This window comes from Adiantum capillus-veneris, chromosome 1 (assembly GCF_014529385.1).
Source record: "Adiantum capillus-veneris isolate H3 chromosome 1, ASM1452938v2, whole genome shotgun sequence".
NCBI classification, from domain to species: domain Eukaryota; kingdom Viridiplantae; phylum Streptophyta; class Polypodiopsida; order Polypodiales; family Pteridaceae; genus Adiantum; species Adiantum capillus-veneris.
The window spans coordinates 67404022-67419976 of record NC_140931.1 but is presented as its reverse complement, the minus strand read 5'-3'; the positions used below and the strand labels follow the sequence as shown (position 1 = coordinate 67419976).

At 45.7% G+C, this 15955-nt stretch overlaps 1 protein-coding gene across 2 annotated transcripts in view; it reads right to left on the bottom strand.

Annotated features, from left to right (window-relative positions):
* Nucleotides 1-4246: 4246 nt before the first annotated feature.
* The window catches only part of LOC147464924 (binding protein), a 35351-nt gene continuing 23642 nt past the window's right edge, over nt 4247-15955 (bottom strand). For both annotated transcript variants that reach the window (XM_086517097.1, XM_086517099.1), the window contains one exon: nt 4247-4619. In XM_086517097.1, the coding sequence (XP_086373223.1) occupies nt 4569-4619 (51 nt within the window). In that variant the 3' untranslated portion in view covers nt 4247-4568. The remainder of the gene's footprint in view (nt 4620-15955) is intronic.

Genomic DNA, 15955 nt, shown 5'->3' with positions numbered 1-15955 from the left:
TGATTTAAGTGATCTCACATGCACCAAGCTCCAATAATGAGCTCTGGAATGGCCACCTACTCATTGATGCACCAATGCACTCTACAATGAGATCTTTGCATAGAACCGTGCTTTGATACCAATTGAGAGAGAGAGAGAGAGAGAGAGAGAGAGAGGAGAAGAAAGAGATTGTGAGTGGTAGAGTTAGCATCTCAAGTAGAAGAGGAAGAGAGCCCCTTATTCTTGTATATGTACAAATAATAAGGGGAAAGTAAGTGGACAGCAGGACATTGTATCTGGCCCAGGGTAAGTCACACTACCTTTACCCTAACAACCATGAAAAATCCTCTCCAAAGGAACTTTGTTTCACCACCTTGGGGCCCCACTAGGGATAGAATTCTTGGATAAGCAAAATTTTCAATGGGTCATGGACAAAATTATGAGCCAGATGAGAAGATGGGAGTATGTGCTTCTCCCCTTCCACGGTATGGTGAAGATAGTCAACTCATTCATGATCTCGTACTATCGTTCTTCTCGTCAATCCTGAAAATGACCAAAGAAATTGGAAAGAGTTATTTAAACCAATGAAGCGGTTCGTATAGGGGGAAAAAAACCAACGATGTGTTATCGTGGCACTAAGGACATTGGGAGTGGGTTACTAGACCTAGGAAATTGGGATACTCAACCCGGTGGTGCATGCAGAGGCCCAATGTACCAAGCTTATGGTATAGCTAACAAGCCAAGATCAAGCATGGGCCATTATGGCATGGTATATGGAAGACAAAGTAAATCTAACTCTAGAATGGGAGGAATCAACCATACATTTCATCAAGAAATCCATTACCCACTAGTCCCCTTACCAAAGATTGGAGGAGGCTCTCTTAAGCCCTTATAAAGAAAAGTTGGTGGAAAGATTGATAACAAAGGTTTAGCACATCTAACTCAATTCTTGGACAGGAGGAGCCTAAGCTAGAAGCAAGCAAATCAATTGGATACCTTGCTCAACCTCAACAAAATTGAAAGTCCACTGGTCAACAGTGGTCAATAGTCTAAGATTTGTTCTAGCACCATTTATGAAGCCAAATTTGAATGGAATTTATGGCGCTGGCCCAAGAATATGAATTTCTCTCTACCACAAACCAAGGGACCATACAACAAACTTATCTACAGAGCGAATTGGTTCTCCTTGCTCAAAAAACAATGGAGACTGGTGTGGCCTAAGTCAAAATGGGTGCTAGTTGCAAGTAACATCTAGGATCCTCCATCACCTAGCATAATGAAGTTTTTCCTTTGGAAGATTCTATGGAGGGGAATACCTATTGGGATCAAAATAAAAGCAACACGGATAGGCATGAAACTCTACTCGAGATGCAAATGAAAATGCATCTCAAATTGTAATTGTGTAAATGTCTATCTAAAGGCCCAAATGTGTACCCTTGGGTATCGTTTGGCTCCTCAAGGTGTGGGCTTTGCTTGAGGTTTTATATACATTCTTTTATGAGATAATATAGTTCTTCTCTCACAATTGTGCGTATGGCACCAAAATCAAGAGGTAAAAAAAAGACAAAAGTATGGCATTTTGATCAAACTTACAACCTTCCTAGTTGTAGATATGCAACATTGTGAGCCAAAGTTCGGAAATTTATTATGATGGTGCCATTGTTTGAGCATTCTCTTGGTTCATTTGCCTTCGAGGTACTTGTCAAAAAATGGAAAACCTGAAGCTTGAAACTTTTGCCTTCGTGTGTGCAATACAAGTAGACCATTAGAAGTGCAAAAGAAATAAGTGCAAAAGTAAAGAGGATTGTCTTGGTTTTTTTAATCTCAAGATTTAACATTGAATAACAAACAATGATTTTGAAGGTCTCCGCTTACAACCATCATTGCCTTATCTCCAAAGCTTTAAGAAAACCTACCAAGGCCTTTGCCATTGGCATGCCAAAGAATAGTGAATTATAAAATTACTACTTAAAGATTCAAACCAACTTTACATTTTTATAACTGGAGAGTGTTCTATTGGTGACAATCAATATAATCAGTGTAGACTGACACTACCGCCTCCATAATATCAAATACACGCTAAAAACAAAAGTGGTTTCTGTCAAGTCTTATCTTCTCAACTTTTGATTGCCTACTACTATTGCAAAATACTTAATATGTCAACATGTATCTCATAAATCAGGGCACTTTGACAATGGCAACAACTATAACAAGTCCTCTTCTCTATGTCATAGCATAACTCTATAAGTAAGAGCTTAATGTTGCAATACACAATGTTGACTTAAGGCTCTTCCACAACTAGTGCATAAAGGCTTATCTCAATGCTGAATCTTCTTGTGCCTACTTAGCCTTGTCAACCTTCTTACTCAAAACTTTTCTTAAACACGACCCATTTTCAATGCATAAAGTATACACACATTTCAGCTCTTTGGCTCTTTGTTAAACACTTTCCCTACCACAATCACTAAACCTAGGAATCATAAGCCACCCCACATGCACTCAAATCTAGTGCACATAAGGAACAAATTGCAATGAACAAGAACAAGAGCTTAGCACACATCAATCAAACCCACAAACTAATTAGTACTTAAACCCACATGAACCACACTAGCAAGGGAACACTTAAAAAGAGGCAAAAATACAAGCATGCATGTTTCTATACTCAAGGCCACACACACATTAGTCAATGCTCAAGCCCACACCCACCTACAGCTTCACCACCACTCAAAACTATTGCCAATGAATCGATCAAAATTTCAAAGTTGATTCATCTTAGTGGATAATGCTTTCCTGAATCAAAAATGTGAAGCGCTACAAAATATAGCATTGTTATAATCTAAGTTCACATTTGACAGTCATATTTATCTCTATATATTGAATATTGTCATGATGCCCCATCCTTAACATTATAAAACAGTAAATGGCATATTATCAATCTTCAATCAACAATCAACAATCAAACACTATATCTTTGAGAGAAAAGACGTGGCATAACAATCAATCTTATATCCTATATCGCTTCCATTTACTAGCATTTTTATCTTGTCAACATTGAAGTGCACAAGTTGTTCCTTCTAAGCATAATGCAAACTATGTAAAAATGTGCTCCCCACAAACAACATTGTGGGCATCTAATTGGCATTCGTAAGAGTGGAGAATCTATGCAAATGATTAGTGATGTGTGGAACCAATTTTTTGAGTGTTTAAGTAGTTGGCACTATGTGGTTGGTGCTACAAAATGCCGCAATTATATTCATCATACCACATGGAGAATGAAAGATGCTAGTTTTGGCATAAGAGATCAAGGTGATGAAGGTAGTGATATGACTACTAGCTTGAGAGGAGAATTAAGTAGCAAACTATCCCGAGAGAGAGAGAGAGAGAGAGAGAGAGAGAGAGAGAGAGAGAGAGAGAGATTTTGCATCGGTGATAGTGTTTTAACAATTGCATCCCTAGGTAAATTCGAAAAGGCCAAGTGCAATATCAACCATAGCCATACTTTCTGCAAGGGTAAAAAGTGGGGTTCTTCTTGGAGCTAGTGTAGCTAGCAAAGCTTAATATGTTTGCTTCCTAACCTACCACTCACCCTAGTGGAGGTTCAACATTCAACACATAAAACACCCATATCCAAGGCTTATTGAATTGAGACATCCTCAATTGTAAGCCCCACTTTTGGATATTTTTCAGTATCCCTCAATGAGGAAGCCCCTTCTTGATAAAAGGATTTGTTCTGCAAATGGGATCCATGATCATTCCCCTTCTCAAGAGATTGTAGCATTTAGAGTGATAATATGGTGAGTTACTAGAGGGCAAAACTCGTCTTTGCAAATCATCAAATAACCTCAACACCTATTACCCACATCTGCACACTAAAAATAACCCTAAATTCAAACGGCAACTCTCACAAATGCAAAACTTCCATGCTTCCCTCTCCAGCACTAGATACATGGCTCTTGCATAATTGCCACCGCTGTGACCAAAATCCTCAAAGACATCCCACTGGCTCCAACACAATCCCTCAGACAAATGAAGGTTGGCAATCCCTTCTTGCAAACAATTCTCAGGGCACAAGTAAGTTGATTAACCCAACAATGAATGCGAGAGATGGATGAGTACCATGGAAATACGAGAGGCGGATGCAAATTCACAGAAATCTCCCTGTCCTTGATGAAGAGAGTCAGACAAAGAAGCAAGATGCTGACTACCATGAGTAAGCAAGAGCAAAGTTGATTGATTTCATAATGTCCTTTGAGCAGAGTCAAAAAGAAGCACGATATTAAACCACTATTAACGACATGTTACAAGGGAGCAATAGAATGGCCATTCTTATCAAAGGGATGAGCAGAAGCTCACCCATTTGTGCTTACATCTCCACCCAACCAATTAACACTTTTTCATAACTTGCAGTCCTAGAGCTAGCATCTTTGCTTGCTCTGTAAGTTAATCAACTGGGCATTCTCTCCTGTACAACAGATGTTACAACTTTGAAAGGATCTTCTGTCACCTTAATTGCACAAGAAGTGCAACTAGAGAAGGTCTATTTTTCACACAGCCCTTAGCTTATTGGTAGAAATCCCTCCGCTCCTTGTTCATTTCTCTGAGACGCACCGCCTCCTTGGCCTTGACGCTGGCTTTGAGACCTGCATAAGGGAAACCAACATACAAAACTAGGAGACTTAATATAGGCAGGCTCTCTCTCTCTCTCTCTCTCTCTCTCTCTCTCTCTCTCTCTCGACAGGCAGGTTTCAGGAGGGGTTTCTCAACTCTTGACCATATTCTGACACTCAGAGCTATCATTGAGGAGGGCAGGTCACATGGCATAGTTACCACGAACGGGAAAGTGGAACGGGAACGCGGAACGGGAACGCGAAACAAAATGCCATTCCTTGTTACGAGTACTCGCGTTTGAAACACGGAACGGGGATTCGGAACGGGAACTTGGAATGGGAACGGGGAACGGAGACCTGAAAACGGCCATTCCCTGTTACTATGTCACATGGGAGACGGATTTATTGTAGCTTTGTGGATTTCCGCAAAGCATTTGACATGGTACCGAGAGCTCGACTGATGCGCAGACTGCAGGAGATGGGGGTGCCCACAGTGTTGATTTGGGGGATTATGGCTTTATACAGATCAGTGATGGGACATGTACACACCCCAGAGGGGATATCTGACTTAGTTCACTCCACTATCGGGGTGAAACAGGGTTGCCCATTGTCTCCTACTCTATTTGGTATGTATGTTGATGAGGTGTCTGATTACATTGACAGAGAGGGTGATAGAGGTGCCCAGCTGGCAGGGACGTGGATCCCATTGTTGTTATATGCTGATGATATTGTCTTGATCTCTGACTCACCAGAGGGTATGCAGCGACAGTTGGATGCATTACACAGTTTTGCAGAGGATAGTGGATTGTCTGTAAACCTTGGTAAAACCAAGGTCATGGTGTTTAACACCACACCGCAGTGGATCAGGAGATCGGCACCGACCTTCACGTATGGTCAAGAGATTGTGGAGTATACAGATGCATACACTTACCTTGGGATAGTCTTCACTGGGCCGAGGTTTTCTTTGGGGAGAGCAGCAGAGACTAGACTGACCAAAGCTTATGCGGCCTTGGGAGGCTTGGAGAGGATGTGTTTGCAGGTTCAATTCCAGGAACCTCGGACAAAGTTATGGCTCTTTGATACTTTAGTAGCCTCAGCTATGATGTATGGGGAACAGGTATGGGGACCTTCTGTAGGCCAAGATGGTTGGAGACGTATGGAGAGGCCCTTGGTATCTATGATCTCCCGATTGATTAGAGCCAAGGCCTCCGTACCTCACGCGATCATTCGAGCAGAGCTAGCTGTCTCCACCATGGAGATTGAGGAGCTTACCAGATCAGTGTCCTTTGTGCACAGCCTATGGGATACTACTAGAGACAGATATGCTAGACTAGCCCTTGAGTCTTCCAGACAGTTAGCTCTACAGGGGGACACTTCATGCTGGTATGCACAGATGACTTCATGGTTTCAGACGCATGGCTTCACCATGGACAGGTTGCCCCCTTTCCAGTATTCTCTTCAGGCACCCTCGCTGTCTCTTACACGGGTGGAGATCACTAGACTCATTCGTCAGGACCTGATCCAGCTCGACACCAGGAGGACATGGATAGAGCCGCCTCAGGAGTTGAGCACGAAGATGGCTTTCTATAGAGAGCATCTTCTCCACCTCACAGGAGATGGGTTTGTGATTCGACCCAGCTACATGGACACACATATGTCTCATGGTTTGCGTTGTGCCATTGGTCAGATACGCACATCCTCACATCAGCTCGAGATTGAGACTGGTAGATTCAGAGGGATACCAGCAGACAGCAGGATATGCCGATTATGCCAGAGAGAGCCAGAGACTGAGTTGCACTATATATGTCATTGCACAGTGTTCTATGAGATACAGGGGCGTTTCCACTGCTTATTCAGAGAGGGTTTTGGTCCTCTATCTAGGGTCATGAGTTATGAGGATCAGAGATGTCTTGGACTATATCTACTTGAGTTACACAGGTGTAGAGACACTTTACTGGGGAGAGCTAGAGAGAGGCAGTCCCAGAGACACATTACAGATTTCTTTTCACTAGATATGGGACAGCCAGAGGAGCAGCCACCACTGCAGAGCTCGTCCCACACTCATTCGACCACTACTGGCACTCTCATCGACCGAGCATTGGAGCTACAGAGATACAGACGACCGCGACTGAGGAGAGGAGCTACACAGCATCGACGGAGACTACAACAGAAGATTCGAGCCATACTCTCTCGACATCCAGAGTGCAGATGAGGATGGATCCTCACCATTTCTTCCATCTTTGTTTCACACACTGTTACATCCAGTTTACCGGGTACCTATTGTATCAGCTGCTACACCCACGTAGTTTTAGATTGTAGTAGTAGTAGTAGTATTTTGTTCCACTTCTAGTTCTTTTCTAGTTCTTTTGTACCCAGACATGGTATTAGATTCACTATTTTGTAACTGATTGGTCTCATAGGTCATTTTGGCCTTTTGAAGACGTTAATATAACATTTCATTTCATTTTCATTTCTCTCTCTCTCTGTGTGTGTATGCAAATATGAGGAAAGAATTGGATAAAGCAATGCTTGGTAAGCATGATGAGATGTATCTATCTGTGAAAGGGGAGATGCCGGCTCTAATGCAGGCAGAAGTGAATGTAATGGAATGTATTATGCAGAAAAAGTTGGATGAGGCAATTGCAAGCTTTGAATCTTGGAAAACCAATGTGGAAAAGTGCATGAAGGAAAAGGATGCAGTGATTGAAGAGCTTAAAGGGGAACTTGCAACTTGCAAAATTATGCCCAAAATGGAGGGGGGAAATCAACCCTCGATATTAAAGGAGCTCGAAGAAATTAACGAGCAGGTGAAAACTTTGCGCGAAGGGGAAGAACAAAACTCGAAAGCGGCTTCCTCATGGGCGGAGCGCCTTTTTAAAACACACGAGAAGGTTGATGAAGCAGAAAAATGGATTGAGGGTGCAAAGAAAGGGAAGGCCCGAATGCCAGAAGCCGCACAGACTTCTACCATCATCAATATGGCCATTGAGGAGGAACATAAGAGGAGGAATAGAGCCCTCCATGTGCGTATTACAAGTATCAAAGACACCGAAAATGTAGAAGAAGAAGTGAAAGAACTCTTGCAACGCATGGGCATCACGGAACCTATGCACACAGGTGCCTTAGAGTAGGAAAGAAGGGAGTGGATGAGAAGGGAAACGTCAAAGAGAGAGCACTTATTTTGTGTTTCCCGACTTTGGAAACAAGGAAGGAATTCCTGAAGAAGAGACCAGCACTTAAGAAAACTGGGATATTTTTGGGGGATGACCTTACTTTAGCACAAATAGCACATATGCAAGAGTTGATGCCAGAGATTAAGGTAGCAAGGGAGAAGGGAAAAATTGCCTTTTACAGAGGAGGGAAAGTAGTGGTTTTGGAAAGACGCACAGCATGACGATGCGAGACATATGGGACCACACTCCGGATGGCGGCATGGAATTGTAATGGATCATATAGGCTGGATGTGGGTGCCTTTGAGGATAGCTTCAGAGATAGAGACATTGTCTTTTACTCAGAGACACATCAGAAATCTGGACAGTTGATGCCACGTGTGACTGGTTATTCATGGGAGACAACTTGTCGGCCAGACACTACATCCCAGCATGGGAGTCGAGGTTCAGGAGGGGTAGCAGTCTTATTCAGGGAGGAGTTGCAGCCGCTATTACAAATTGTCCGAAGAGATGACCAGGTGAGATACATGTGGGTGAGACTGAGAGCTGAGACGGGCAGATTCTTATACATTGCTATATGTTACTTTTCCCTAGCACATCAGTCTATACCTCACCTAGAGGGCAATCCCCTTTCTCTATACTTGATGATGACATATGGGAGTTCTCTAGAGATGGAGATATCATTCTCTTGGGAGACTTTAATGCCAGGACGGCCAACCTCAAACGGTATTTTATGATACCTCGGAGGAGATGCTTAGAGAGATGGATATATCGGAGATGGGGCTTGACAGACACTCACAGGATAGAGAGCACACAGAGTATGGGAGATATCTCATGGAGATGACGACTACGCATGGTTTGGCCACACTTAATGGTCTAGAGATTTTTCCTTCATCTGGGGGATTCCCATGCTTTCCACACAGACATGGGGCCAGTACAATGGACTATGTCATGACTTCACCGAGCTTCATCCCCAGTATTCAGGATCTCAATGTGGGACCTAGACCTATTGGAGTAGCAGTGGACCATGCTCTCTTAAATTTTTCAGTCTCTTTCCAGTACAGTGCCTCTCAGACACCACAGAGGATTGCACACACACGGTATACTTTTACACCATAGACGGACTCAGTTTATGTGGAGGAGATTTACAGTCAGATGTGGGCAGCCGAGCCTATATATACCGTGGAGGAGATCGCCACTCTATTGACGAAGATCTTGCATGGGGCAACAGCAGAGGCATACCCACACACTCAACCAGATCAGAGAAGACGTTCTGGGAACATGCCTCACAATAGTTGGTATGATGAGGAGTGCAAAGAGATGATAGTTCAGATTTAGAGCGAGCTTATACTTGGAGTCATTACATATAGACAGTCTCGGATTGCCCTTCGGCATTTAGTCCGACGGAAGAAGCGGGCCTTTTTAGGCCAGATGGAATGTGATTTGTATCAGCTCTTTTTGAGTCGAGATTCAGGTGAGGCCTGGCGTCTCTTCAATGAGCACTCACCTTCTCTAGTGATTACTTCTCCCGAGATTTGGGATCAGTATGCAACATCATTATATACAATACATGGGCAACCACCATTACCAGACCCTCTAGAGCCATGTCCAGCCACTAGTACCTTCTTTACCATTGAGATGGTGAAGAACGCCATTGACAGGATGAGGACTAGGAGAGCATATGATCATGATGGTTTGGTGGCAGAGCATTTGATACATGCTAGAGATTTACTGTCAAAGGTTCTTGCGCGGTTGTTTAACCTTTAACCGTGTCATGTGTGAGGGACTACCCGAGTCTTGGAGATTATCTACTATTGTACCTCTCTTCAAGGTAGGGGACCCCACGGTGCCAGGGAACTACCGTACTATTATGATAAGGCACACATTGGCACGGTTGTATGCATCCATTCTTGAACAGCAACTGAGTAAATGGGCAGAAAATGAGGGCATACGAGCAGCAAGACAGGCTGGATTCAAGAGGGGTTTCTCGACTTTGGACCATATTCTTACACTCAGAGCCATTATTGAGGAGGGTCAGGCACATGGGAGACGGATGTATTGTTGCTTTGTGGACTTCCCCAAAGCATTTGACATAGTGCCGAGGGCCAAATTGATGTGCAGGCTACCGAAGTTGGGAGTACCCACAAAGATCATATGGGGGATCATGGCTTTATACGGCTCAGTGACTGGCCAGGTACGCACTCTTGAGGGGATTTTTGACATTGTTCATTCGACTATTGGAGTGAAACAGGGGTGTCCTTTGTCCCCTACACTATTTGGTATGTATATAGATGAGGTCTCTGAATACATTGACAGAGAGGGCGACAAAGGAGCTCAGCTAGCAGGGACATGGATCCCTTTGTTATTATATACTGATGATATCGTGTTGATATCAGAGTCACCAGAGGGCATGCAGAGACAGTTGGATGCATTGCACAGCTTTGCAGAGGATAGTGGATTGTCTGTGAACCTTGGTAAAACCAAGGTTATGGTGTTTAACACCACACCATAGTGGGTCAAGAGATCGGCACCTAGACTCGTATATGGTCAAGACATTGTGGAGTACACAAAGGAACATACATATCTGGGGGTGGTATTCACGGGACCCAGGTTTACTCTGAGGAGAGCAACAGAGACTAGAATGTCCAGAGCCTATGCGGCATTGGGAGGGCTAGAGAGGATGTGTTCACAAGTTCAGTTTCAAGAATCACGAACAAAGCTATGGCTCTTTGATACTTTGGTTGCTTCAGCTATGCTTTATGGGGTCCAGGTTTGGGGACCATCTGTGAATCATGACAGTTGAAGGAGCATGGAGAGACCCTTGGTATTTATGATATCCCGGATGATTAGAGCCAAGGCCTCCGTACCACATGCGATTATTCAAGCGGAGGTAGCCGCCCCTCCTATAGAGATTGAGGCTCTTACCAGATCAGTGTCCTTTATGCACAGTCTATGGGATACACATAGAGGCAGATATACTAGATTGGCTCTTGAGTCCTCTAGACAGTTAGCGATACAGGGAGACACATCATGTTGGTATGCGCAAATGACCTCATGGTTTCAGAGGCATGGTTTCAGCATGGATAGACTGCCTCCTTTTCAGTATTCCCTGGATGCACCCTCACTGCCAGTCACACGGACGGAGATCACTAGACTCATTTGTCAGGATCTTATATAGTTGGACACCAAGAGGACATGGGTAGAGCCGATGCAGGAGTTGAGCACCGAAGATGGCTTTCTACAAAGAGCATCTTCTCCAACTTTCGGGAGATGGGTTTGTGATTCGTCCGAGCTACATGGACACTCATTTGTCTCATGGTCTGCGATGTGCTATTGGTCAGATTTGCACATCCTCACACCAGCTGGAGATTGAGACGGGTAGATTCAGAGGGATACCACCGGAGTCTAGGATATGCCAACTATGCGATAGAGAGCCAGAGACAAAGCTACACTACATATGCCACTGCGCTGTGTATTATGAGATACGAGGGCGCTTCCATTGCTTATTCAGGGAGGGTTTTGGACCCCTAGATAGAGTCATGAGGTATCAGGATCAAAGATGCCTTGGCTTATATCTACTTGAGCTACATCGACATAGAGATAGTCTGCTGAGGAGACATGGAGTATGACAGGCACAGGAACAGATCTTGCTGCATTGGCGATGCTACCAAGCCAGCACAAACAGCTTGCTTTTCAACACTCTAGTTACCCCCCTATGATCTGTGCAACAGCAATTTGGGCACCTGAATTTACAGCCTCTTGGTGGACCAGCTTTGGATCCCTTTTTGAGAAGGTGAAAGTCATTTCTGATAGGGAGAATTCTACATAAATTTGACTTTTGACATAAAATCTTGAAATTTGAATTGGCATTAAATCCTTCTTGCAAAGTCCACCATTTTTTGGTTTGAATTAGTTTTGGTGAAAGCAAACCTACCTTTCCCAGAGCCCTGTGGTGGACACAGATTGAGAAACCACAAGTTAGATTGCACTCATCTTATTCTCTGTCCCACATATATCATCAGGACAAATCTGGCCACACCTATGGCAGTGCAGGCGCTATTTCAGACAGTATGCTTCATTCAAAGACTCAGGTATCCAAAACGCTTCCTGCGGGTCTGAAGGTGTCGCTGTTCTCTTCAGACAGAAGTGGGGCAGAGCAAGATACAGGTTGAAGCACGAGATCTATAGGCCCGTTTCATTTGGATCCACTTTAAAGATTACTCAAGAACAGATAATATGCATCGCCCTTTGTTACTTTCCGCCTACAGGCTCCAAATTTGCTACCACTAACCAAGGGGAGCGAGGTGGGGGGAGTCATTGTACGCATGCTAGTAGAGGGGATTATGGAGTACTCTACATTCGGCAAAATTTTCCTCATAGGAGACTGCAACACTAGGACATGCAGCCACCAGTGTGAGACCTATGCTATCGAGGACCAAGAAGTACTACATGCTATAGAGGAGAAGAACCTCATCCGCGTCTCAACAGACAGCCCATCCCACTGCTTATCAATGCCATTTACTCACAGTGGGCTCCCAACATTATCTTGTTATATATAACAGGTTGCACTTCAGCCTACATTTGGAGGTCTGACATGCATGCCACATGGAGTCACAAACGGGAGGGGGGGGAGGGGGAGGGGGAGGGGGACAAGGGATTATATTATGGCACCTCAGGAGTCTATACATCTCATTGGCTCTTTCATCATCCCACCCATCCACATCGGAGCCAACCATGCATACCTCTCTCTTTCTCTCACTGGAGCCTATGTACAGCAGTCAGGCCAGGACTCTCAGTGGAGGAGATCACCACTTTGCTGACTGAGACATTACATGAGGCAGCGGCGGAGGGATACCCACACACTCAGCCTGATCAGAGACGTCGTATTGGAAGTATCCTCAGAACAGTTGGTATGACGAGGAATGCAGAGAGACAAGAACACAACTTCAGAGGGAGCTAGGGGTAATCGATCACAGACAAGCTCAGATAGCCTTCCGGCGCCTTGTGCGAAGGAAGAAGTGAGCGTTTCTAGCTCAAATGAGCAAGACTTATATCAATTGTTCTTGAGTAGAGACTCAAGAGGCATGGCGCCTCTTCCATGAGCACTCCCCTCTCCCAATGATTACTTCCCCTGATGACAAACACCACACCCCTTTCAGATCCTCAGGAACCATGCCCACCTATGAGTACCTTCTTTTTCGCTGAGATGGTAAAGACAGCCATTGATAGGAAGAAGAGCAGGAGGGCGTATGACCATGATGGTCTAGTAGCAGAGCACTTTACACATGCTAGAGATATGTTGGCAGAGGTTCTTGCAGTTTTGTTCAATCACGTCATGTGTGAGGGTCCGCCTGACACTTGAAGACTATCTTCTATTATGCCTATCTTCAAGGCAGGTGGAGCCTAGAAACTACCATACTATTATGATTGAACACACACTGGCACGGTTGTATGCATCTATCCTTGAGCAGCAGTTGAGCAGATGGGCAACAAGTGAGGGCATACGAGCAATGGGACAGGCTGGTTTCAGGCGAGGCTTCTCCACCCTCGACTGTAATCTGACACTCAGAGCCATCATTGAGGAGGTAGGGCACATGGGAGACGGATTTTTTGTGACTTTGTGGACTTCCGCAAAGCATTTAACATGATGCCCAAAGCCAGATTGATGCGCAAACCGCAGGAGATGGGAGCATAGTTACAGGGGACGGGGGGGACGGGCCCTAGGGCCGGGGAACGGCCGTAACCGGGCCGGGAACGGCTGGGAACGCCGAGGGACGGACGGAAAACGGGCCGAACGGGCGGGTCGCAAGGGGGACGGCCGGGGCCGGACCGGGGTCGGACGGGGACGGCAAGGGTCGGCCGGGGTCGGATTCAAAAAAGTGACCGTTTTTTACCGTTTGCAACGGCTCTGTGCAGCCCCAATTGCCATATTTTTTAAGCCTTGGCCCTTGGGAGGCTATAAAAGGCTCCCTTGGGCCTCTTAATACTCATAGTCTCAATGCTCAATGCTCATTCCATTTCCCTCAAGCTCAAGGCTCAAGGCTCAAGCTCATTCCATTTCCCTCAAGCTCAAGGCTCAAGTTTGAACTTTGAAGCTCTCCTCTCCCTCTTCTACCCACTTTGAAGCATTCCTTTACTCTCTCTCCACACAAGCTCTCCTCTAACCCTTCTAACTTCTAAGCTCTACTCTCTCGAGTCTCTCCACCATCACGTCATCTCAAGCCAACTCCGCTTCTCAAGCCGCTTCTTCTCGAAGGAGGCCCGCCGTGCAAACGTGGTCGTGGTGGGATGAAGTCGACTTTAGCTCGCGTGGCAAAGGTGGCGGTGCAAGACCATGGACGTGCAAGCTATGTCCATACAAGAGATCGGGTGGTTCAAACAAAGTGCGAGCCCATCTTCTTCATGAACCCGGTCACGAGGTGAAGTTTTGCCCTCATGTAGCTCCCGAGAAGAGGTTGGATCTTCTTGAGAAACTCACGGTGTATGAGGTTGCGGAAGCGGCCAAGAGGGGCCGTTTTGTTGCCGTTGATCCCTCCGCCACGGCGACACCGCGAGAGCAAAGGGAAGCCAACCTTGACGACATCTCTCGAACCTTCAAGAGCCATGGATCTACACCGTCCTCTTCCCTTCCGCATCGCCAAACCACTCTCAACGAAAATTGGAATCCTAAATTGAAGGAAGAGGTAGATAGGTCGGTTGCCCGATTCTTCTTCCACGACCACATTGCCTTCCATGCTTCGCGGTGAGTTTCCCTTGGCATATGCACATTGCAATCTTCCATTTTGTATTCATAATGGGTTATAATTTCTCGACTCTCCATACTAACGCAACATGCTCTATTTTGTGTGGATAGGTCTCCATACTTTCGAACCATGGTTACGAAAATAGGGGAATATGGCTCCTCTTATGTGCCACCTTCATCGGAGAGGCTTCGCACCACCCTCCTTGACAAAGAGAAGCTTGCCGTGGAGCAAGCGGCCCAAGCAACAAAGGATTTGTGGGGGACCAATGGCGTCTCTCTTCTTGTAGATGGATGGAGCGACACCCGCAAGCGGTCCATCCACGGGGTGGTGGCCTACTCTCGGGGGGAGATGTACTTTGTGGAGTCACATGATGCATCCGATAGTGGCAAGGCCGCCGAGATGCTTGCTGCAGAGTGGACAAGCACCATAGAGATCACCGGTCCGGAGAATGTCCTTTGTATGGTTGCAGATGGAGAGGCGTCAAATAGGGCAGCCGGAGCTATCATTGAGGGCATGTATCCCAGCATCCATGTCACATTTTGCATGGCGCATTGCCTCAATAACCTCCTCAAGGACATAGGGAACTTGTCATGGATTTCACCCACCATTGGTGACGCCTCTCGAATTGTCTCCTTTGTGCTCAACCATCAAAAAGTGCGCCATGAATTCTCAAAGAGGAGCCACTTGTCTTTGCTCAAATATTCAGAGACAAGATTTGCATTCAATTGGCTTATGCTAGGCCGCTTGTCTACATGTGGCGGAGCCTTAAGGGGCCTCTTTCTCAGTGATGAGTTCCAGGCCATGCCGGAGTCTACATCAGCAGTAGGATTGAAATGCCGAGAATGGGCCGACGACGCCGCTTGGTGGGAAGAGGTGAAGACTCTTGACGCCATGGTCAAGCCTATTCTACACCTACTTCGAGTGGTGGATGGCTTGCAGCCATGCATTGGCAAAGTCTACGAAGCCATGGATCGGATGATAGAGGCACTTGAGAAGCTTGTGCCTGACCCTGTTCAGTATGCGGAGATTCATGGCTTGTGTGAGTCGAGGTGGAATGGATACTACTCTCCACTTCATGCGGCAGCTTATGTGCTTGACCCTAAGTTTCAAGGAAGGCGTCAAGAGACCGACAAGGAGGTGAGCAAAGGATGGCGGCTTGCATTGGAGCGCCTTGAGCCTAGCAGTGACATTAGGCGCAAGATTAGAGACGAGCTACTCAACTACAGGCAAAAGAAGGGCTCCTATGGATGTGTAGATGCACAGCTTGATCGCAACAAGATTGGCTCGGTTTTGTGGTGGGAGGACTATGGAGGAGATGGCCCACATTTGCAGCGCTTGGCTGTTCGTGTCCTTAGCCAAGCATGTACCACTAGTTGCTTGGAGCAACTATGGAGTGTGTACAGCCACATTGCCTCTAAGAAGAGGAATCGCCTTGGCGTTCAGAGGGCCAATGATT